Genomic DNA, 25,931 nt, shown 5'->3' on the forward strand with positions numbered 1-25,931 from the left:
CCTAATAAACATCTTTAAAATCATGAAGGGGTTTGATAGGGTAGACCTAGAGAAGATGTTTCCACTTGTGGGAGAGACCAAAACTAGGGGTCATAAATACAAGGTAGTCACCAATAAATCCAATAGGGAATTCAGGAGAATCTTCTTTACTCTAAGAGTGGTTAGAATGTGGAACTTGCTACCACAAGGAGTCGTTGAGGCAAATAGCATAGATGCATTTAAGGGGAAGCTAGATAAGCACATGAGGGAGAAAAGAAAAGAAAGATATGCTGATAGGGCTAGATGAAGTGAAGTAGGGTGGCGGAGGCTCGCGTGGAGCATAGGTGCTGGCACAGATCAGTCGGGCCGAATGACCTGTTTCTGTGCTGTAATTCTATGTAAAGAAAGACTCAGCATCACACCTCATGGTGTATTCACCCAATGAAAACCATGAGGCCTCTTTCTTCATTCATTGTTGAAGAAGTGTTCCGTTGTTTGCAATTAAATGTAAAAGGACTAAAATAATAGACTTTTATAAAAACATTGTTAGTTGGTTACATTCATTTAGTTGATATTCAAGCATTTGATTCTCCTTCATTCTGTGTAGTTTCACCTTTGACCTGTTGGAAGTATTTTAACAGATTTCTCCTTTGAGCAAACAGACAAGGGATGGGACTTACAGTTAAGTCATTGATGGAGACAGCGGAAACTGTCGCTTTATGATCCTGAAGTTGACTGACGTAAGTCAGTGTGTTGAAGTCCCAGACAATGCACGTCCTGTCACGTGATCCACTCACAATTACATTATAAGATAAAGACACCACCAGGCAAGTGACAGCTTCTGTATGTCCATGAAGTACCTGGAATAAAGGATAACAGCAGCTGTGAGGCTTGATCATGTTAACAAGCCATTAAATGATTTCAATCTTTGATTTTTTTTTTCTGGATAGGATGGAGACACATGGGAATGAAACCTTACCATGCTGCTCTCAGAAAAGAGAGGATTGGCTCGTGGGAGGGGAGATACCAAAGACACCCTAGCTCTCCTGCTGAAGCTCATCGCTCCAGTGAAGAAAAGAAATGCATTAATATAGTGACCTCAGGACATTCTGAAAACCTTCCCAGCCAACGAATTACTTTTGAATTGCAGTCATTGTTATGTAGGCAAGATCCCACAAATATTATTGAGATAAATAACTGGTTAATCTGTTTTTAGAGGCATCAGTTGATGGATAATTGTTGGCCAGGATACTGGGAGAACTCCCCTGTTCTTTGAATCGTGCCATGGGATCTTTCGTGTTCACCGGAGCAGGTAGATGGGGGCATCAGTTTAATGTCCCATCTGGAAGACAGCACTCCCTCAGTATTGGACTGAAGTGTCAGCCTAGATTAGGCACTCAAGTATCTGGGTTGGTGTTTGAACCCATATCTTCTGACTCAGAGGGGAAAGTGCTACCACTGAGCCAAGCTGATACTCTCAGTACTCTAACTTTCCCATTACAACATCCAACTGCATTGCAAAAATTCCAAAAATGGATCACTCTTCATAACCTCTGTTTTAAATGTACTTTTTCATGAATTGAAGTTTATCTGCTCCTGCCCCACTTTCTGAGCTTAATTTGAAGTGACAGTCTGGGTTTATCTCAGCTATACCATTTAATATTCTATATACCTCAAAAAGATCTTCCCTTAACTGACTTCTTTCATGACTAAATTTAGTACAAATAAGTTTGCTTAATTACTCTGATGTAAATCAACTGCAAAATCATGAGAGATTACACAGCTCACCAACAGAAATCTGAAGTGCAGTGCTTAACATACTTAGAATTCCAGCATCAGAAGATTTGCATCTTTCCAATAAAGTTATATTTGTCAGATAGCATCAGAGAAAGTGCAACATTCCCAGACTTTCATCTTCTGGACTGATTTGTGGGGAGAAGATGACAAATAAAAACAACTGGAGCAATTTTTGTGTGAAATAACGGTGGCAGCCACTGTACCGCATGGGTTACAGACAGGACCCCAAAAACACTTGGTGATATTGGTTGTATTGTTCACAAGTCTGAAGGCCAAATGAGTTCTGTGAGCTTGACTCACTGATGGTTTATTTTTCAGGAAAGTGTTGAGTTCCATTGTTTATACCACACATATTATGGGATATTGAAGTGTACTTGAGAATTGTTTTTGTTTTTGATGTGTCTGCGTGTGTTAGAAAGAGAGAGAGAGAAAGAGATAGAAAGAGAGAAAGAAAGAGATAGATAGAGCGATAGAGAGCGACTGAACGAGAGCACGAGAGAGGGAGACAGACGGACAGAGATGGTTTGGGTGCACAAGAGCATACTGTGAAACCGTCTGAAACAGAGATACACAGGAAGGCCAAGCAGGAAACAAAGATCACACAAACTATTTCAGACAGGAGGGAGAAATGTGGGCTGACTGTCTTGTTTGCGCAGCTGAATGAGAAAGTAGATTATGTAAAGAGTGATGAAATGATGGGAGGAAATGGCAACCAGTTAACGGTTCTGCTTCAATTATTCGTAGCCCTTGCAAAAAATTGGGAAAAAGCCCATTTGAACTTGTTAACAGAAGTTCAGACTAGACATAAGCAAGGGTTATAGACACGAAGGTCTCTGAAGCAGGGGAGCAGTGATTAGTGCTGGAGTTTACTGATTATGACCACTTTGCGTCTGTCGTGTTTAGACAATAGGGTTAATATATCCAAACTACCATAGTTGCCAACTGTCTGCTTTTAATTCAGGCATCAGCTTCTCCAGCCCCCACATGTGTCGAAGAGGTAAGCCATGCTGCATTATGGGGTGGCTTCAGCCAGCCCTCAATCAACTGTTGTCCCGACACCTGCACAGACAGAGGCTGGAAATGGTTGTTTATGTATGAACTATCCACTCACAGTTGATAGCCAATACATTAAAGTGACCTTGTACGCTCCAGACAGCCAATTGTGAACATACATGATTAAAGTCTCAGGCGGGATCATTTGCAACAAACACTGGAACTTCACGTGACGCTGTGCGAGCTAGATAAAGGTAACAGGGACGGGCAAATACAAAAAGGCAGTAACATACCTCTTTCAATATCATGCTTTTCACTTTTTCTTTGTTGGATGGGATTTCCCATACGCATACCACACTGCTCATCCCTCCAGTGATAACAGTTGTAGGTGTTGGGCACGCAGCACACAGACACTGCCCCCAGTCCGACAGGCATTCGAATACACTTAGAATCTGTATCATAAAGAATATGCCATTTTTACAAATATAATTACAATTCAATTAGTGTTCAGTTCTTCACTCATCCTGCGTTAACCTGTTTTTGGGGTGTACGAATGATTGAAGCAGGACTATTAACTGGTTGTCACCTCCTCCTGTCATTTCACCACTCTTTACATAATCTACTTTCACGTTCAGCTTTACAAATGGAAGACAGTCGGCCCACATTTCGCCCTCCTGCCATCAATTGTTTTGTGCTCTTTGTTTCCTACTTGGCATTCCTGCCTTTCTGTGTCTCTGTTCTGTGCAGTTCCATCTAACGTTTCTCAATGTGTGCTCTTGTGCCTCTCTTTCTCACACACATTTTCTCCCCTCCTTCCCAACCCACGTTTTTCTCTCACTGTTCGTTCACCAGCAGAAGTTCCTTTCCTCTGGCCAGCAGAGGCCTTCTCTGTCCCCGCTACCAATAATGCTCTAACAAGGGATTTTAGACTCCAGGCGGCCAGCCGGGCAATCCCTGGGGTCACCACCTTCCTGACAGCCACATCACAGTGTCTCGAGAATTCTGTATTGTCTCTTGTTTCTGTATTTTTCACCAATTCGGACGTTATTGTATATGTTAATAAGATTACTTCTGCAATGTTAGCTCGACTTTCCTTTCAGAGATTAAGACTAGTTGTCCCAGGGAATGTATCAATACTTGCTGGGAGTCTCAGGAGTGGGCCAAAATTTGCAATGGTCCACGAGAGTATGTCAGTATTTGGGGAGGGGGGGAGGGGAGGGGAGGGGAGGGGGAGAAAAGGAGGTCCCAAGGAGAGTTTCGATATCTGCAGTGGGTCTACAGGAATTTCAGTATTTGGAGGGGAATCCCCAAAAGTGTGTAAATATTTGTAGGGGGTCCCGACGAGTGTGTCAATATTTATAGGGGGTCACCAGGAGTGTGTCAATATTTATAGGGGGTCACCAGGAATGTGTCAATATTTGTAGGGGGTCACCAGGAGTGTGTCAATATTTATAGGGGGTCACCAGGAATGTGTCAATATTTGTAGGGGGTCACCAGGAGTGTGTCAATATTTATAGGGGGTCACCAGGAATGTGTCAATATTTGTAGGGGGTCAACAGGAGTGTGTCAATATTTGTAGGGGGGGGTCACTGGGAATGTGTCAATATTTGTAGAGGGGCCACCAGGAATGTGTCAATATTTGTAAGGGGGGGGTCACTGGGAATGTGTCAATATTTGTAGAGGGGCCACCAGGAATGTGTCAATATTTGTAGGGGGGGGGTCACTGGGAATGTGTCAATATTTGTAGGGGGGACACCAGGAGTGTGTCAATATTTGGAGGGGGGGTCACCAGGAATGTGTCAATATTTGGAGGGGGGACACCAGGAGTGTGTCAATATTTGTTGGGGGTCCCCACACAGAGCAGTGGTTTTCACACTTTTCTATTATGGATCAATAGGATGCATTATTCCAACAGGTTGAATTGTACACAATTAAACTGCCCGGGATGGTATTCTTGCTTCAACGGTTTGGAGTGGAATCTTTCGACTGTCCGCTGGACATCTCCAAATTCAGGCTCAACTTTAACATTTTCCAGTTAAAAAATGGCATCCATGTTTATTGGAACATTTTCTCATTTAAGAACTCTCAGTATCCCAGGTTACTGTTTCTCCTTTGGTCCTTTCACCTTTTGCAATCCCCTCTTGCACGAAGAATTACACACCCGATCTCAGACTGTTAGAGTGAACAAACTTTTCCAAGTCCTCACACCTCCTGTGGGGCCTTGCACAAAGTGGATAGCTTAGCACAAAATCACGAGCAGTGTACCACCGATATTCGAACAAACTGTCGGCTATGCACATGTGGCTGAGGACACGGGGTGGGGTTTTGGAAAGTGTCGTCCTCTTAATCTGAGTTTGGAACATGGGAACATCAGGAACAGGCGGAGGCCATTCAGCCCCTCGGGCCTGATCCGCCATTTAATTAGATCATGGCTGATTTGCGGCTTCAAATTTTGAAATGTTCTTTTGGCTAAACAGTTTTCTGTTTGTTTCTCATTCCCTCAATTGGTCCAATAATAAAGTGAATGCATGATAAAGCAACAAACCATTAATAATATTCATTATTAATAGTATATTTACTAGATGTAAAACTGCCAACTCAAGGCATCAGCATAGAATCACCTCTTTATGCTGTTGCTTTATGAATTTGATAACACGTCTTATTAATAAACCTCTTCGGAAATCAAACCAAAATCTCTTTCTTTTTCTCTTAAGTATCAGCCTTGGCTCAGTGGTAGAGCTTTTGCCTCAGAGGTAAAAGTTTGTGGGTTTGAGCCTCACTGTAGGATGGGAGCATATCATCTAGGCCGACACACCAGTGCAGTACTGAGGGCGCGCTGCCCTGTCGAAGGTGCCGTCTTTGGGATGAGACGTTAAACCGAGGCCCTATCTGCCCTCTCAGATATATGTAACTGATCATATAACACTATTCGAAGAAGAGCAGGGGAGTGGCCAACGGTTATCTCTCAACCAATATGGCTAAAACAGATTCTCTCACTGTGGGATCTTGCTGTGCACAAATTGGCTGCTGCATTTGCCTACATCACAACAGTGATTACAGTTGAAAAGTACTGCATTGTCTGTGAAGCGCTTTGGGGCCTCATGAGGTCGTGAAAGGCGCTGTATAAATGCAAGATTGTTCTTTATGCATAATTTACATCAGATAGATCAAAGCTCAAAAGGCAAAATTGTTCAAACATCATTAGGCAGACATCTTCTGTGCCATCGTAAAGAGTTAATTTAAATCTACTGAATTTTTATGTGCACACTAATCTGCGAATCTGACTCAGTACTCATAAATGTAGGCTCTTTGGATTTGGTGCTTCTCCATCTATGAAAGAAAGACTTGCATTTATATAGCCCCTTTCACAACCTCAGGACGTCCCAAAGCTGTTCTTCTTCGAAATAGTGTCATGGGGTCTTTTACATCTACCTGAGGGGGCAGGTGGGACCTCGATTTAACGTCTCATCCGAAAGACGGATGAAACATTCTTGGCCTTCAGCTGTTTATGCATTTTACACACCTTGTCAGAGCCGTAGTTCCCCAGAGAGCAGCTGAAGTCATCATAACCCCAGGAGAAGGTTTTGTTCCAGTGAGGTGATATCAGTAATTTATTCTTCTCGACAGCAAGAACCCCCTTCTCAGTATGTACGATGTGTCCAACAGCTCCCTTCATTAATTCTGTGTAAAACAAGGTAAGTAATGGACTATGAGAGGGAGATAGTGAACTGCTGTAGAGATCCAGAACATGGGACCACCAGCCAGCTGTGCTTTGGCAGTGGTGGGACATGGGCTTGATTCCCCCTGATCTCAGCTGCATTAATTACTGCAGGGAGGGGAGATCAGAGGAGCAATTTTCTTGCTTGCACACTTCCTGGAACTTGGTTCAGATTACCACTGCTGCCCCATGAGTGTGACTCTCACCTGCCTTCTTGGGTGGGGATGGTGCCAGCTTGGGCAGACCAGATCCTCAAGGAAATAGAATCAATACAGATGCCCTCCAGCTTACATCCAGTGATTCCATATTCTCTTTCTGCATCTACACTATCCTCCTTCATTAGATGGCTGAAATGGTCCAGCCAACAAACCGCACCATAGAGACCGTCAATGCCACTCTTTGGTTTCCCCATTTTCCCCTATCAGCTCCTGATGGCATTGACCCATGCTGGGTACAGTTCTGCGGGTATCTAATACCCTCTGATACCTCCTCAAGTGGTCATTCTCCATGTACGAGTATTGATAATGAGTGTAACATGCCCAGTGAAGGGTATCACTCCAAATCTGATCCTGTCCTCACCATTTGACCATCTAATTTCCAGCGGACATCACTGGATAATGATTACAACCGGGAACCTGGATAATTCCTCATCTCCCTCTGCCCCAACAAACAACCAGATCAGGGACAGTGAAGACAATTGTGACACCCCCACTGCCACTCCAGCTGACTCAGCACTGATCGGGGAGTGAGCCTGGGACCTTCCCAGTTATACTGATGTGGAGATGCCGGTGATGGACTGGGGTTGACAATTGTAAACAATTTTACAACACCAAGTTATAGTCCAGCAATTTTATTTTAAATTCACAAGCTTTCGGAGACTTCCTCCTTCCTCAGGTAAATGTCCTGAAACATTTACCTGAGGAAGGAGGAAGTCTCCGAAAGCTTGTGAATTTAAAATAAAATTGCTGGACTATAACTTGGTGTTGTAAAATTGTTTACAGTTATACTGAGGCAGAGAGGGATTTGATGTCACTCAATGGTTGACCCATGAAGTACACCAGCAAGGCAGGAGGACTCCTGCTGAATCAGTTTTCTTCTCCGAGTTTAATCTGACACCAGTAAAACGGTCCATTGCGGGGGCGGGGGATGGTTATGAATGTTAGCTCAACACTTCTCACCAAGAGTACCACCCTAATTGTGACGATTATTCGATCAGTCTGCACTTGAATGGTTTTTGTTGACTGGTTCACCCACATTCTGTTGACGCATCTGGCAATGTCAAAATAAGATGTAAAAAGTTTCCTCGGTCTCTGTTTTAAATACCTTTTATTGGAACAGTCGAGGGCTTCAGATTCTGCAGGTGGTAGAAGAAAGGCTGAGTAGAGGCAGAAGAGGAAGCAGAGTCCTTCCCTGAAGAATGCTTTCCTTGGACAATCCGTGCAGGATGAGCTTTACTGAAAAGCTGAACTCAAGTAAAAGAAATCCCTTGTGAGTCTATTTGTCTTATAAAACACTATCTATGTTCATTTACTTGTCTGTCTATTTAACAGACAGCCGTAATTGATGCCAGATGACATGGAGATTATCTTTGAAAAATAACGCACATCCACTTACACAGACTGGTCTGGCAACGATTCATAAGCAATCTGGCAGAGCTTTGACTTTTTCTGTACATTTGCGATAACCTGAACAGATACAATCTGGCCAAGTACTCGAGTTCCTCTCCTTAAAACTCCCATATAAAGACCTAGCTCCTTACAGTTAAAGAACAATTTTAATGAATCAGTTATGTTGCAGTTTCTGTACTGGTGCAACATTGGTTTCTCACTGCAACAACACAGGAGCTGCAGTATAATTGCAGACTGAAGCACTTGATTTGAGAGCACTTTGAATTTTGGCAAAGCAGAATTAAACAGATTGGAATTTATTTTGCGTGAAAATACTTTAACGAGTCATTCGGTGAGGCCACCTGTGATGTTTCCGAACCCCTAATGTTACAGGTAAACCTCCAGACCAGTGCTGCAGAGAGGGCAATGTGTGCAGTATTGGGGGTCAGCATAGTTAGCATAGGTGACCATGGACCCTCCTTGATAGATAAGGAGACTTCCAAAATATATTAGTACGAACTTGGAAGAACACAAAGTAATTTTATTTGTATGAAGTATGGCCTTTACTGTGGTACTGCAGTCAACTGGAAGTGAGAAAGGTGGTTGTCCACCAGGAGTTAGGTGTAGCATCTCCCTACAACATGAGAACTGTATGACTCCCATCTTCCACCCTCCATAAACTTGAGCACATCCAAAACTCTGTTGCCCGTATCCTAACTTGCACCAAGTCCTGTTCACTCATCACCCCTGTGCTCGCTGACCTACATTGACTCCCGGTCCAGCAACGACTCGATTTTAAAATTCTCATCCTTGTTTTCAAATCCCTCCAGGGCCTCGCCCCCTCTCTATCTCCGAAACCTCCTCCAGCCCTACAACCCTCCGAGATCTCTGCGCTCCTCCAAATCCAGCCTCTTGCGCATCCCCGATTTTAATCACTCCACCATTGGCGGCCGTGCCTTCAGCTCTGGAAGTCCTAAGCTCTGGAAATCCCCCTCACTAAGCCTCTCCACCTTTCTCCCTCTCTCTCCTCCTTTAAGACTCTCCTTAAAACCTACCTCTTTGGCCAAGCTTTTGGTCACCTGTCCTAATATCGCCTTATGTGGCTTGGTGTCAAATTTTGTTTGATAGTGCTCCTGTAAAGCACCTTGGGAAGTTTTACTACGTTAAAGGCGCTATAGCGTCAATTTAGGTTTTGTATTTGTCGATTATAGATGCAAGTTGTTGCTGCTGCTGTTGTTGTTGTTGTTGTGATGAGTGGCTGGCAATACAAGGCACTTTTATATTGTATTAGAGGGTCCCAAAGCAGCAGAGCTCAAATGGAGACCCAGGGCCTCCATGGGTCATTCTCCTTTGCTCATCTAACTTCCCACCATTACTCCAATCCAGGCTCGCTGGAGGTCGGAACATCCGATTCCCATTGGCTTAAAGGGAAGGTAGGAAGTCAGCTCAGGTGTTTCGTTGTCACTGGAGACCTGATTGCAGCTCACACGACCTACGAAAATATGAGCCTCCAAGGTGGTCAGATCTGCAGAGGTAGAGTGGTTTATATTACCGAGTGCTGCTGACAGTGGGAGAACTGTCCATCTGCTGTCAACCGCACTCCTCCAGTGTAAAAGAGCAGTTACAAAGCCAATCGGTATTCTTGAATGCAATTTTAACTTTGGGCGAGGTGTAAAATGGGCGTTATCGGATTTGCTGTCCTTTATGCACCCTGCCTGACTTTCCTTTTGATTGTTTATGGGTGCCAGGTCCGTCATCGCCCATTTTACACAATCACCCAAAATTACCCCCTTCTCTTTTCTATCCATTCTCTACAAGCGTTAGTTAAAGTCATCCCTGGGCATTCTTCTGGCTAAATTCCAAAAAGAAGGAAGAATCCCTTGAGAAGGAGGTTGTCTGATATCAAGGCTACACCAAAACAAACTGTAAAAATGGCAACAGGTTTGTATTTTCCACCACTTACTGAGTAATCCAAGTTCGACACACACATGTTGTGGTACAACCACAGAGGTTGGGGATTCCCTCGGGGCTGCTCCCGTTTTGCCACCATAACTTTGCCAGAAGTGTGGCGGAAACCCAGTTGATGCGCGTAAATGGAGTTTACGTCTTAGTTTCGGCGAAGTTACGACAGCAGAGCGAGAGCAGCTCAGAGGAGATTCCTGGTCAAAGTCTACTCGTCTTCAGTCAAATAATCTGGTCGTTCAACATTTTTAGCACTGTTCCCACCTTGCTGTATTTTTTAAGTTGCCTAATTCAAAATATTGAACAATACAACTTTTCTTAGCACAGAAAATGATGTTGAATTATCAGGAGATGACTCTACACCCTTTTACATGGTTTTTGACCTCTCTGCTGTTACTGTAAAACCCCCCTCTGCCTCCTCCCTCATGTAAAAGCTTTACAATCAAACAAACCTTTTTTGAATTCCTGACCGAAAAGAACCACAAAAGTGTGTGAATGTCAATCAAAGCGCATCCCGAAAATTTTAGTTTAAAAATAAAATTTAGAAATTGTGAGACTCTTCTAACTTGTACCTGTTTAGGGATCTGCCCAAAGTTACTGACAAAACCAACAATGGTACTCTTTCTCAAAGGGTCTTTGATGTTACTGAGATCAACCTGGTCATCGTAGAAGTAAGGATGGAAAACATTAACTGCTTCGACTGCAGCTGACCCCTGCTGCTTGTAACCAAATATCAGGTCTATCCAGTGATGGAGATGAGCACAGGCATAGTCACTTTCCAAAGCCTATGAGGAGAGAACAGAAAAAAGTGTCAGATACGAGTATTGTCCATTTATTTTGTAATGTCATTTATCTTAGACTTAATTTATTTATTTCATTTTTTTTATGGGTTAGCACTTCTGTTCAAACAGCAAAATAACTTGAAGATGCTTTAAGTGTTAATACACCAATGGAACTTAAAAAGACTTGCATTTATATAGCGCCTTTCACAACCTCAGGATGTCCCAAAGTACTTTACAGCCAATGAGGTAGTTTTGAAATGTAGTCACTGTTGTAATGTAGGAAACGTGGCAGTCAATTTGCGCACAGCAAGGTCCCACAAACAGCAATGAGATAATGACCAGATAATCTGTTTTTAGTGATGTTGATTGAGGAATAAATATTGGCCAGGACACCAGGGAGAACTCCCCTGCTCGTCTTCAAAATAGTGCCATGGAATCTTTTGCATCCACCTGAGAGGACAGACGGGGCCTCAATTTTAACGTCTCATCCGAGAGACGGCACCTCTGACAGTGCAGCACTCCTTCAGCACTGCACTGAATTGTCATCCTGGATTTTGTGCACAAGTCCCTCGAGTGGGACTTGAACCCACAACCTTCTGACTCAGAGGCATGAGTGCTACCACTGAGTCACGGCTGAATGTAAAGGCACCATTGTGCTAATCTTAAGGAGTCTCTATTTATTCTAAAAAGAGATGTTTATTGTATCACATGAGCAGTGCTTTAGTATAGTATGACTTTGGACGAGATTGCCATTATATGTTCACGGGTTCATGCTCTACCTCAGGACTTATGCATATATAGTACGCTGACATCCCAGTGCAGTACTGCGGGAGTGCTGTATTGGCAGAGGTGCTATCATTCAGATGAAATTTTAAACCTAGGCCCTGCCTGCCTGTTCAAAATTATGGGGGGTTTTAACAGAGGAAAGAAGGAGAAACTGTTTTCACTGGCAGGAGGATCGGTAACCAGAGAACACACATTTAAGGTAATTGGCAAAAGAACCAGTGGGGAGCTGAGTAGAAATGTTTTTATGATCTGGAATGGGTGATGGAAGCCTGAAAGGGTGGTGGAAGCAGATTCAATAGTAACTTTCAAAAGGGAATTGGATAAATACTTGAAAATGAAAAAAAATGCAGGGCTATGGGGAAAGGGCAGGGGAGTGGGGCCAATTGGATAGCTCTCTCAAGGAGCTAGCACAGGTATGATGGGCCGAATGGCCTCCTTCTGTGCTATGAGATTCTATGATTCAGATGGATGTAAAAGATCCATGACACTATTTGAAGAAGAGCAGGCGAGTTCTCCCAATATCCTGGCTAATATTTATCGCTCAACCAGGATCACTGGAACAGATTATCTGGTCGTTATATCCTGAGCATGTGAGAGGTGCTATATAAATGCAAGTTCTTTCTTATATATTATGTCCTGAGAGCTGACCTCATGCATAGATAGTACAATGTTAGTCTGACTAAATGTAAAGCTCAGGACACCACGTCTGATCAACAGTTTCAGTTGATTCTGGAATCTGAAGGTTAATAACCGACCATTATGTCCAGAAACTGTGGTTTATTTTTGATCAATTATACCTTTCAGCAGAGTCTTTAATAAAAAATAATGAGGGGACGATGTGGGGACAACTGGGCTAGCCGACAGTGGGCTAGCACACTGCGCTTTTACCTGTACATGGGCCCAAATCCAACTCAAGACTGTTGGAATGAAAACCCCCTCTCTCTGCTGGCTGTTAAGAGTCTTATTCAAAATTAGTACGGTCACACTAGTGCAGGAGGGCTGCAGCAGAGACGCATTATTGGGTTAGAATAGAGTTTTGCTTCACAACTGGGAGCTTTTGATGTTGACTCTAATGGGTGAGCATTCCATTCCCCAGCATTGAAATCCTTTGCATAAAAGAGCACAAATAAACTAGCTGAAGAAACTTAACGCTACTGCAGGAGCATTTTAGTTAACGCCAATAGTCAACCAGAATAAGTAAATTCAACTGAAGTATAGTTTGGCGTCCTAAGTTATAGACACAAAAATATATATCGAAACCTTTAATTTAATTTAATTTTTTAAATCTCAAGACATTTTATTATTGAGAAACCTCACTGAATACCCAATGCTGACAGCGCAAGATTGAAAATAGGAAAGAAAACAAAGTAAATCATGTAATAGTGATTAGATGAAGCCAACCTTGGGTTTTGTAGCCTGTAGATTGTAACGGAAAGGGAAGACTGAGCGAAATAAAGAGTTCTATGGGTTTGTGATCCAGGGAAACAATGAATTAGAGTAAGAGACAGTGCGATGAGTCTTAATTTCAACAGAGTGAGGGAGAAAGAAATGTACAGGATGCATTTGGAGCTTAGGAGAAAAGGTCGTAAGAACAAGGCCCATAATAGTATTGATGAAAGAAAGACAAAAATGGTTTTGACAGATCTATTGATGTCAAATGTTATTTCTATATTTCTATTGTAATAAAGATTTAATATAATTCATAAAAGGTACTGTAAATGTCATTTTCACTGGTCTAAGCAATAATTTTTGAAAAAGCCTTGTTAACTAGAGCTAAGGGACTTCATATTGTGACATTCCAGAAATTCAGTCCTTTTAACAATGTAATTACTGCAACAGTAAATTCAGAGATGAACAAATATGCGTGTGTTGTTCCAAAAAGATTCAGCAGCCATTGTGCAGCTCGCCCAAACAGCCAGTCTTCATTTGTGACTCTGGGAATGTGCACTTTACATTAAATGAACCATGTGTTGTGCTGCGGAGGTTGTACTGCAATATCCCGGGATCGATCCCTTGTCTGGAATAAGTCAATTGGAGAGGCAGTAGGGGCACTACAACTGTCTCCGAGCTGGAGAATTGAAAAATCAGCCCCAAGATTGCTGCTGTAGGTAAAAGTGCATTTGAAGAAAGAAAGACTCGCACTTATATAACGTATTTCATGACCTCAGGGCGTCTCAATGCGCCTTTCAGCCAATGGAGTAATTTTTTAAGTGTAGTCACTGTTGTAATGTAGAAAACAACTTGTGTTAACAAGATCGGGCTTTGCTGTGACACTCTTGTGGTTGAATATCCTGCTGTCACTGCTGTCCAGGCATAAGGAGTGGCCACATGATCGAAACACTGGACAGCTGCCAGTACCCATGGAAACAGAACCCAGCGTGAGTGGCTGCTTTGCGAAGATGAAAGCAAGAAGGAGAAAGCAGAGGGAAAAAAAAGTAACATCCCAATCATACCATGGTTTTGGCACAGATGAGCTGGGTGTTTTGTATTGAACAAGTGCCAATCATAAAGTATAACTGGAAGCAGTAATGAAAACACCTGAAAAGGGTGATCATGCACAACTAACGTTGCACAATGATTGTAGTACTGTATAAATTTCAAAAGGGTGGGTTGCTGTCCTGCCTTTAATTTCTAATGATAGATGTCTCTGCCAATCTTACCATTAATAGAAATTCCACTAGCGGTCAGAGGAGCAGAGCTCTCTGCAACCAACTAATATCGCTTTTTCACGACATAAATCCGTCAGAAGTAGGCCTGTGTGTCTTTCTTCCTGCTGCCGCTCCTAACCAAGCCAGGAGACCCCCGATTCCCATAGCTAGTCGGGAGGGAATCCCCACTCTTGGTTTTAATTGAAAGCCTCACAGCAGCTCATGAGACCCTTGGAAATGTGGCCTCTCCGGTGCTGTCAGATTTTCGGAGGGCTGGTCCTTTATATTGCAGGAGACTGCTGACTCCAGGAAAACCAAGTGTCTGATAGAAACGGCACACCATCAATGTGAAACCTCATTTATTGGGGGTTTAAAAATTATTTTTAAAAATAAAAATTTTAAAATTAAAAATCATGAAGGGTTTTGATAGAGTAAATAAGGAGAACCTGTCTCCACTGGCAGGAGGCTCGGTAACCAGAGGACCACAGATTTAAGGTAATTGGCAAAAGAACCAGAAGGGAGATGAGGAGAATTTTTTTTTACGACACAAGTTGTTATGATCTGGAATGCACTGCCTGAAAGGGTGGTGGAATCAGATTCAATAGAAACTTTCAAAAGGGAATCGGATAAATACTTGAAGGTGAAAAATTTGCAAGGCTATGGGGAACGGACGGGGCAGTGGGACTAATTGGATAGTTCTTTCAACGAGCTGGCACAAGCACGATGGACTGAATGGCCTCCTTCTGTGCTGTATCATTCTGCATGTGGAGCTGTTGTCTTCCCCCACTCAACACATAAGCCACCCCTGATATTGTGCGATAAAACGTAGCATACAAATGTGTAGAAAATGAGCCAGAACACAAAAATAAATTCATCCTGAAAAAAAATCCTACCTCAGAACATTAAACTATATCAGATGTGTAAGTGGGTCAGCCAGCACAGACCAATTGGCTGGTGCTTCTGAGTGATTTATAATTACAATAATAAGACAAATTAGGACTAGCTTATAGCACATAAGTATGACATTTCTACAGGCCAAGCTGGTAGTTAGTAAATAATGAGACATTAAATTGATCCATTTAGACGAACAATTAACAGATTAGCATTTGCAAAGGTGAGAGTGGAGGTTATTAATCACCACTTAAATCTGCATTATGCTCATAGACAAGGCTAGGCCCATTTAACCCTCCCGCTGCCAGCAACTCCAGGGAATTCTATGTTCCCTGGTCCAACCAACACTCCTTTCAGTTTTCACACTGTGACAATGAAAAATCCCTGGTTACCGTGATAATGTTGCTTAGTTGGCGGGAGAAGCTGTATTGCTGCATTATTATTGTGAAAATACACACTTTAAACATTTCTAAACAAATTTATATGGAATGTACAGCACAGAAACAGGCCATTCGGCCCAAATGGTCCATGCTGGTGTTTGTGCTCCACACGAGTCTCCTTCTCCCCCTCTTCATCTAACCATATCAGCATACCTTTCTCTGCCTTTCTCTCTCATGTGTTTATCTAGCTTCCCCTTAAATGCATCTATGCTATTCACCTCAACTACTCCTGGTGGCAGTGAGTTCCACATCCCACAATATATTTCTTTTTAAAAAATGTATTTCTACAACCTGTCCTTTTGCCCCATTTCTTCTTCTTTACCATTTCTCCTACTTTTTACAATTGCACCTTGAATTTGACATTATTCCTAAACAAGATCCCATACGACAGTCTGATCTTTGTTTTGAGCTCTTCCCGTCTGCTCCTTGCAACAATCACACATCCGGCCTAGTTTATTTAATGAGCTCTGGGAGATGAAAGACCAAATGTAAACATCCAGGGAGCAAAAAATACGATTCAAATTTCTCCTGTTGATCTGAAAGTAATTATGAGAGTACAATTATCACATTCTCCATTGTTCATTTCACAGATGTCACCCCTATGCTCTCATCCAGACTGGTTCTGTTAATTCTATAGAATTTACAGCACAGAAACAGGCCATTTGGCCCAACTGGTCTGTGCTGGTGTTTATGCTCCACACGAGGCTCCTCCCACCCTACTTCATCTCACCCTATCTGGTTTTGATGATCTGCGTCTCCTCATGCACTTATAACCTTCAATCCATTTTGATGATCTGCGTCTCCTCGTGCAGTTATAACCTTCAATCCATTTTGATGATCTGCGTCTCCTCGTGCAGTTATAACCTTCAATCCATTTTGATGATCTGCGTCTCCTTGTGCAGTTATAACCGTCAATCCATTTCATAGCTAGATGTGCATCCAGCCCCTTTTTAAAGCAGCTAATTGAGATAGCAGTATCTACTTTCTGATGAAGTCAGAATTGAGGGTCCACAATGGCACTAACTGCTAGACCAGTCCCGTTTAAATATAGGCCGGGTTTTCTCTTGCTGCGGTAGTCCAATGCACAGGTGAAACTTTCAGAAGAGTTACTCTCAATGTATGGAAAATCGTGAGCTGGGAGACCACAATCTTGGTACCTGCGCTCTCTGTACTCGCCAAGCTGCACCTTCAACTTTTAGCCATAAGTTACATGTGCCTCACCGAGAATCTTTTAATTTGGAACATTAACACACAGAGCTTCCTGACATCACTCCTGAACGGCTAAACTCTAATTTTAAGGTTATGCCCCCTTGTTCTAGACTCCCCCGCCAGAGGAAATAGTATCTCTTCATCTATCCTATCAACTCCTTTGGTCATCTTAAACACCTCAATTAGATCACCCTTGAATCTTCTATACTCAAGGGAATAGAAGCCTAGTCTATGCTTCCTGTCTTCATAATTTAACCTTTTTAGCCCCGGTATCATTCTGGTGAATCTGTGCTGCACCCCCTCCGAGGCCAATATATCCAGACTGAGGTGCGGTGCCCAAAACTCTACCTTCTTAGTACCAGAACTGTCGAGGCCAGGCAAACTTGAGAAGAGTAACATTTAATAAAGGGAACAAAAAAGGCCCAGCGCTGAAGTCAGACAGCCGGCTAACAAGTACTTACCATGCGATGCAGTCGGACAAATTCTCGAGCGTCTCCTTTAGCCCAAGGAGGAAGCACCACATCTCCTAAGGTGGTCCCATCCTGCATGGAACCTGCAAATACGTTGGGCACATAGTTGAAGGACTAAATCTTCACTTACTTCTGCTATCTTACTGTAACTATTCCTATATAGCAAGCAGCAACAGTTCTTGCCTGAATTCAAATGAGACACTTTTTATGTTAGAAGAGCATAGCTGACATCAAGCGGATAGTTGGTTATCTCACTGTGGGCTGTAAATATGAACCATCCAACCTTCCTTGATACAACAGCAACCTTTTTGTGGGTCATCAGATGCACTAAGCTCCACTTCTGGTCCAGTAAAAGGCAAGAATACTATTTGGGTTTAATTTTACAATTTACTACGGAGCTGTTATAAGGTAAGTCCCTCAAGTTGGCGCTTCTGTAGCAGAGCTTTGCATGATGGGAGTTCGGCTGCAGAGGTCAGTGGGTCTGATTGGTGGCCCCTGTGATTTTCTGTCCACTAAAATTAACCGTTGGACCTCAAATTGGGCTCGCAAACCTTGGCACTCGAGTCCCCAGCGTGTGTCCCGTCACAGGCAGATCTACACTGGGAGTGCTAACTCGTAAAATGGGCCCATGATACAAAGCAGTGACATCAAAGAGTAGCTGAACACCATCAAAAACTGGCTGAGATACGCCTGGTCAATATTTTAAAATCTCATATAACGTGAAAGTGACTGTGATAAATATATCGAAAATAATAAAATTCTGACCTTTGGCCCAATTTTTTCTACTAAATTTTTCATAGCTGCTCTCTTGGAACAATTAATTATAATTGCTGGAACATCAGGCATGCTGGCCTCAGCATCGACCCTCCACATTAGGAGCCCAGCCCCACCAAACTTACCCTGCAATGTGTTAAGTGTCACGGGAGCTGAGCAAAGCTCCCAACTTGGACAATGACTTTCATTAAAAAGATATGCTTGGTGCCTGTCGATACTGAGGTGGCTTCATGCACCATATACAACTTTAATCTCCATTAGTCCTGTAACTAACAGCACTCTTCTCAATTCCATACACTGGGTTCATAACTGATTGCAGTTATTCACCTGGAACTTGAGCTCGGATCTTCAAAGGAGCTTTTAGTCCCATCTGCCACCTTCTGGTGATTCACTGCTCATTAAATACCACATGGCGTGATTTGAAGAGCTGGGAGTCTTGGCCAACATTCTTCCCTCAATCAATGCCACCAATAACAGATTAACTGGGCATTCGTCTCATGTTACTGGTGCAGAATAGTGGCCCTATTTTCCTCCATAGTCACTGCACTTTACTGAGTAATTCATTGTGCGAAGCACTTTGAGGTATTTCAATGTGATAAGGCGCTATTTGCAAGTTTCTTTTCCATTTAGGGGTGACATCTGTTTTAGATCAGCTGTAACACTCTTTGACTCTGAATCAGATCGTATGGGGCACAAGTCCCACTCTTGTACTTGAATACACAGTTAACCTGAGAGAATAGTGCAGCAGTCGGGAGTGCTGCATTATCAGAGGTGCTGTTTTCAGATGAAATGCAGCGAGTTATTATGATCTGGAATGCACATAATCTGGTGGAAGTAGATTCAATAATAACTTTTAAAAGGGAATTAGATAAATAATTGAAGGGGAGAAAATTGCAGGGCAATGGAAAAGACCTGGGGAGTGGGACTAATTGGATAGCTCTTTCAAAGAGCCGGCACAGGCATGATGGGCTGAATGGCCTCCTTCTGTGCTATAAGATTCTATGAAACGTTAAACCGTCTGTCTGCTCAGGAGGACAGAAAAGATCCCATTCTTGCATTACAACAGTGTCTACACTTAGAAAGTACTTCATTGCTTTGGAACGTCCTGAGGTTGAGAAAGGCTCTATATAAATGCAAGCCTTTCATCCTTTTATGGAACTCAGAGCAGGAAGCATTCACATTCATCACTCAACCAACACCAACAAAAGCAGACCATCTGGTCATTCATCTCATTTGCTTTGTGTGCACAAGTTGGCTGCCACATTTACAATGATTGCACTCAAAATAATTCATTGGATGCGAAGCACTTTGGATTGTGCTGAGAAGGCGATACAATGCTCTCTAAATCCAGTCCTATCTTTCTTACATACCAAATTCCAGACTGTTCCGATTGAGTAGGAAATCAGGCTGGTAGAAGAAGTCAGGGATTAGCTCTCTGACATCACTCATGTTGTCTCTGGAGGACGACTCCCATTCTTTCTTGATGCTGAAAAACATCCTGTCCGCCACATCGAAACTTCCCCCCTGAAAACATTCAAAATTGCTTGTCATTTTTGTCTCTGTTCAATGTTCCCTTTCACCTGCACTGAAAAGTAACACTTAATTTGTCAATCTCAGCTTAAGCATTTCTGAGAATTCTTCTTCTCACTGGGAGACTGATTCTTCATCTAGGGTTTGCCAAACCTGGTTGGATGTATTCCTGAAGGTTTCATCACGTGACCTCCTGCCTCCAACTGCTCTGATCATATAGTAAAATATTTGCACTGTGATCATTCCTGACACTTTACTCCAGAGACCTAGCAGGCTTGAGATCTGACTCCATATCGACTACATCCCCTGTGTTTGTATCAGTGACCACAGAACTTTATGTGTTAATATACATTCTTACACAGATCTCAAATCTAACTTGATCTCAGAGACTATAGACAGACTGCCAGGTAATCAGGCTCACGCTATTTGGACCTGCATCTGTTTAGTTCCTACAAGTTTAGGAGCTGGGCTTTATCTTGTGTGTTACGTACACAAGATAACTGCGTACAGTTCTGGTCACCACATTACAGGAAAGATATGATTGTACTAGACAGGGTACAAAGGAGATTTACGAGGACGTTGCCAGGCCTGGAGAATTTTAGCTATGAGAAAAGATTGGACAGGCTGGGGTTGTTTTCTTTGGAACAAAGGAGGCTGAGGGGAGATTTAATTGAGGTATATAACATTATGAGGTATATGACATTATGAGGGGCCTAGATAGAGTGGATATGGAGGACCTATTTCCCTTAGCAGAGGGGTCAATGACTAGGGGACATAGATTTAAAGTAATTTAAATTCAGGATTAGAGGGGAGCTGAGGAGAATTTTTTTCACCCAGAGGTTGGTGGGGGTCTGGAATTCACTGCCTGAAAGGGTGATAGAGGCAGAAACCCTCAGCTCATTTAAAGAGTACTTGGATGTACACTTGAAGTGCACTACAGGGCTATGGACCATGTGCTGGAAAGTGGGATTAAGCTGGATAGCTCTTTATCAACTGGCACGGACATGGTGGGTTGAATGGCCTCCTTCTGTGCCGTAACTTTCTATGATTCTGTGATACATACATCACACCTTGGTGTGAAGGCCTGTCTTGGTCTTGGTCATCAGTGGAGTGAGTCATTACAGAGGTTTCAATTACATGATTTTTTTTTGGTCACATTGTTTTGGTTCCACTCATTATAATTTCATACTGTTAAAAACATAGGCCCTGAAATTCCTGGGGACCAGCTCTGGCTGGGAACAGAACCTCTGCCCCCCTCCCCCAACCTCAGTCCAAAGACCGGGGAGGGGGTCATCTGCATAGCCAGGATGGACCGCTAGTGTCTGCAAGGGCGAATCAACAATGCCTGTCCCCATCTGACCTGAATCCGCCCCTCCCCATTGTACGACGAAACGCTGCCTTGCTCCTCAACCTGATTCCTCACCCCCCACACACAAGGCCCAACTCGGTCAAAAGACAATATTGTTTTATCAAACCAGTTTTTGCTGGAGCCATTCCCCTGTGGGAGAAGGTAATGAACCCCCCTCTAGGCCTGGTTACCTTATTCTAGAGATTTGAGGCCTCAAAGGGACCAATGCCTAGATGTCAACTAGTGTGAGTTCAATGGACCATGCAAGGGGCAGAGCATTCAGGACAGGAGAGGACTCCAGCAAGGTTGGAGATTTCAGGACAGGACGGAGAAAACCGGGGGAAAAAAAACCCTGAAGATTATTTTCAAGGATCACAGAATACTGTAGCGGTGACACTCTGTTCACTGATTTCACAAGGGTGAACAGACTGCAACTCATGGAGGGTGGAACTGTCAGTGGACTTTTACACTCAATAAATAAAATCAGTAAGGCACTATTGTACAGTTTAACAGCTATAAATCCGCAATCTGTTAAACAAAATAAAGTAATTAGACGGCAGTGCCTGTCTTGTGACCACGACTAGGTCAATATCACCAGAACTGATTACCCCTTTTCTCCTTCGTCATTAATCTTCCCAGTGCTACTAGTAAGATGTGAATATCAAATTCCCATTCTAATCTATTGCTAATACTCTACCAGGCCTTCCTTCTGTTCCTTCTTTGACGGCTAATTGTAACTTCCCCATTCTCTTTTTATTATATTTGAGCCTCTCTCTAACACCTTCAGGCCATTTTTATTAAATTTTACTGGCTACATTCAGCTCCTCCTAAGAATATTTTTATTACATTTTATTGTCTTCTCGCAGCACCTTCAGGCGTTCTGTTTTTGGTTAATTTTTACGGTCTTCCTTTAACTCTCCGTCGCCACGGTTAAGAAATCAAACTGCAACTCAGAACTCTCACTGGTCGCGGATTTTGTCAGCTTCACAGACTTATAGCTGTCTCATTGGTAAGAACATATTGCAGCTTTAAATCCTTTATAGTACATTAGATAACAAGTCCCTGTCAAGATTATAATGCTCCCAGCTATTTATTGTATGTGGTTTAGCATCATTGATAGAAAATAGACAGGTTAAATTAAGTTTCCTATAACTCTTTATAATCTAGTTCCTTTTGGTTTATACATTGCACTATAGTGAGAATAAATACTAAAAGAACACTTTGCATTTGATGCCACAAAGTTGCTGTATATTTTGGACAGTAATTTGCACACTGTAATACTTATTCTCTATTATAATTATTTGAAAGATACATTTCAGGTATCATTTTTGAGGATGGTATGTTACAGAACTACAGATGTGACTTAAAAGAAATTTGGAACAGCTTGCAATTGGACCATTTTTACTTCATCTATGAATACTGGAGTTTGGCTAAATTTTACCGCTTTGGAGTCTGGTTGCCTTAAGAACATAAGAAATAGGAGCAGGAGTAGGCCATATGGCCCCTCGAGCCTGCTACGCCATTCAATAAGATCATGGCTGATCTTCGACCTCAACTCCACTTTCGTGCCTGATCCCCATATTCCTTGATTCCCCTAGAGTCCAAAAATCTATCGATCTCAGTCTTGAATATACTCAACGACTCGGCATCCACAGCCCTCTGGGGTAGAGAATTCCAAAGATTCACAACCCTCTGAGTGAAGAAATTCCCCCTCATCTCAGTCTTAAATGGCCGACCCCTTATCCTACTAAGCCCCCTAGTTCTAGACTCCCCAGTCAGGGGAAACAACCTCTCAGCATCTACCCTGTCAAGCCCTCTCAGAATCTTATATGTTTCAATGCGATGCCCTGTCTCTTTAAAACATATAACAGAATGCACAGAGGGTCAACATTTATCTTTGTGCCTATCAACGCTACTTGTTGCAATTGTCATGATGGAGGACCAACCAATGATTGGCATCTACAGCTTCCAATCGTGATGACTACGTTCAGAGCTTGTCCGGGGCCTGTTGATGCAACACACAGCACGGCAATGCCATTAAGAGCTGGCACAGGCACGATGGGCCGAATGGCCTCCTTCTGTGCTGTACCATACTATGAAATGTTCCCAGACCTTCCAACAGACCGTTTGGGGACTTTTAAAAATTTGGTCTTGCATTAGCCTGCAGTTATACTGCAGCGGGTGTGAAACCCATGCAGTGGTGATTTCCTCCCGGAGGTACTTTCACATCTCTAGCCTCCATTGCGGTCAAACCACCAGCTGGACTTGTTAGTCATACTACCGGCTGCGCATTGATGCACAGCCCAAAAGTGGTGGTACAAGGACCCATAAAACTGCATTATTCTAAAAAGAAAATTTGAAAAATGTTAAGGTGGAGAATCTTGTTCCTGTGCCTGGGTGTATTGGATGGCCTGGGCTCAGCATATAAAGAAATATTGGCCAGGGAGGATTGCATGCTGGTAAGGGCACCTGCCTGAATTCCCTGTACCTGCTGTGTCCTAGCAGTTCAATATGCCTAGACACAGGAAGAGGAATCTCAGTCCCAGTTAGAGCTGGGAGCTTCCAATCCGGTCAGAGAAGCTTTAAGTTCTCCACGGAAGTGTTAACAGGCTGGGGGGGTTCTTGGGGCAGACTCCAGGAAGAATAGAGCAACAGCAGGAGATCCACTCTTCTCTCTCTCTATTGCCCTCCCTCTCTGATTTCTGTCCTAGTTCCCTCTTTCTCTAACTCCTATCTCAGTCCCTTCCTCTGATTCCTGCTGGTCTCCTCTCTGATCCCAGTTTAAGTTCTCCCTCTCTCTTTGTTTCCTGTCTCTCCCCTCTCTCACCCTAGTCTGTTTCTCTTTTTTCGTTATTGTGTGTCAACTTATTTTTTTTTCTCTGCATCTTTAAGTCTATCTGCGCATGTGTTCTTTTCTATGTCTCGTTCCCTCTTTTCTCTCACATTTCCCTTTTCTCTCACACTTCCCTTTTCTCTCACATTTCCCTTTTCTCTCTGTTTCTATTAATTTTCTTCACACATCAACATGCACAGAAAGTGAACAGAATTCTCTGAACCACAGGCAATCTGTTGAACTGTAATGAACGGCAATGGCAGTTTCCCCATTCTCCTGTGATGGAAACACTTAACTGCTGTACAATGCTCCACCTAGTGAATGAGCTGAGAACTGACAAAAAAAACATACCCAACTCAGGCAGGTGGATTCTATGGAAAGGAAACGGCAGACCTTAAGCCTCGACTCTGAGTCGAAGACAAGGGCTCTTTCATTTAAAGTATCATTATTGCTAAATGGTACCAAATTGAACATTTTAGCCTTCAATAAGAAAAGAATAGAAGACATTTTAGAGCCAGAATTATGCATGCTGTTACTGTCAATATTAAATTTTAAGACAACCCTACGCCATTTAGTGATGTTTTTCCAACTAACTTTAGTTTACAGATATAATTATTCTGCAGTTGATGTGTAGCTGACACCAACACTGGACCAGAGTCACAAAACCTAATCGTGAAGAGTCTGTGAAGCTGACAGCATGAACTGGTAACCCACATACACACTGTGATTAATGATTTTAATAGCTGAATATATTTTTTTGAAAATCTGTGGCTACCTCTTTTAAGAAGAAACTTATTTTATTGAAGTTTAATAAATGTACGCCAACCCCATACAAACAATATTGCAACTTCCCTGATCTTAATGCTGTGGTACTGACTAATAAGTGCTGTAGGACAATGGAGTTTAATCAATTATTTGAAAACAACATGAGTGGGGGGAAAAAGAATAATAAAACAGAACTAAAATACATTTATGTCTTTTGTTATTATTTTAGTATTAAAATAACAATTGCTAACAGGTAACTGCAGAAAAAACTTTGCAGTAAACTTTGAGCAAAAATAATACTTTAAAACTTTGTATTTTTTCACAGTTCTCGTTACTTTCCCCATCCCTTGCCTGAAAGGGCTGACTTTTGCGAGACTTTGGTTCCACAGGTAGTCCTCTAGGCCCTTTGTCCAAATGACTATTCTTCATACGTGAGCCAAGGCCATGAGTGGCAGCAGGCCATACCTGAGCCTGATTCTGTTCTCACCCAAGGTCCATACACATGCACTTTCCAGTATAGGGCTGTCATGAATAGGAACCCTGACTGATATTTTTACCCCATTGCTAATCCTGAGGCACAGAGGTCAGTCATAGCACCTTGGCTTAGCATAGACCCAACCGGGGAGCGAACCTGTGACCTTCCCGGTTTGTACGGAGTTCCGTTTTTAAAAATTATGTTCTGCATCTGGTTAGACCACACCTGGAGTACTGTGAGCAGTTCTGGGCACCGCACCTTCGGAAGGACGTATTGGCTTTGGAGGGAGTGCAGCGTAGGTTTACTAGAATGATACCCGGACTTCAAGGGTTAATTTACGAGGAGAGATTGCACAAATTGGGGTTGTATTCTCTAGAGTTTCGAAGGTTAAGGGGTGATCTGATTGAAGTTTATAAGATATTAAGGGGAACAGATAGGGTGGATAGAGAGAAACTATTTCCGCTGGTTGGGGATTCTAGGAGTAGGGGGCACAGTCTAAAAATTAGAGCCAGACCTTTCAGGAGTGAGATTAGAAAACATTTCTACACATAAAGGGTGGTAGAAGTTTGGAACTCTCTTCCGCAAACGGCAATTGATACTAGCTCAATTGCTAAATTTAAATCTGAGATAGATAGCTTTTTGGCAACCAACGGTATTAAGGGATATGGGCCAAAGGCAGGTATATGGAGTTAGATCACAGATCAGCCATGATCTTATCAAATGGCGGAGCAGGCACGAGGGGCTGAATGGCCTACTCCTGTTCCTATGTTCCTATGCATCGGAGTGGCACTCTTCGTGTCTGCGAGCACGCAATGATTGATACTTTTCATTAATGCAACTTTTGTTTTAGGTAGTGACAGCAGTCTCTTGAGAGAGCCAATAATATCTGATAAAAGCATTAGTGATATCAAATAAAGAAAAGAA

At 42.7% G+C, this 25,931-nt stretch overlaps 1 protein-coding gene across 1 annotated transcript in view; it reads right to left on the bottom strand.

Annotated features, from left to right (window-relative positions):
* wdfy4 (WDFY family member 4) overlaps window positions 1–25,931 on the bottom strand; it is a 225,644-nt gene that overhangs the window by 18,976 nt on the left and 180,737 nt on the right. The window contains exons 53-59 of the mRNA XM_067972622.1: window positions 19,427–19,580; window positions 17,274–17,365; window positions 10,629–10,841; window positions 7,811–7,949; window positions 6,293–6,450; window positions 3,063–3,221; window positions 660–839 (exon numbers count right to left, since the gene is read on the bottom strand). Of these exons, the coding sequence (XP_067828723.1) occupies window positions 660–839; window positions 3,063–3,221; window positions 6,293–6,450; window positions 7,811–7,949; window positions 10,629–10,841; window positions 17,274–17,365; window positions 19,427–19,580 (1,095 nt within the window). The remainder of the gene's footprint in view (window positions 1–659; window positions 840–3,062; window positions 3,222–6,292; window positions 6,451–7,810; window positions 7,950–10,628; window positions 10,842–17,273; window positions 17,366–19,426; window positions 19,581–25,931) is intronic.

This window comes from Heptranchias perlo, chromosome 36 (assembly GCF_035084215.1).
Source record: "Heptranchias perlo isolate sHepPer1 chromosome 36, sHepPer1.hap1, whole genome shotgun sequence".
Lineage (NCBI taxonomy): Eukaryota > Metazoa > Chordata > Chondrichthyes > Hexanchiformes > Hexanchidae > Heptranchias > Heptranchias perlo.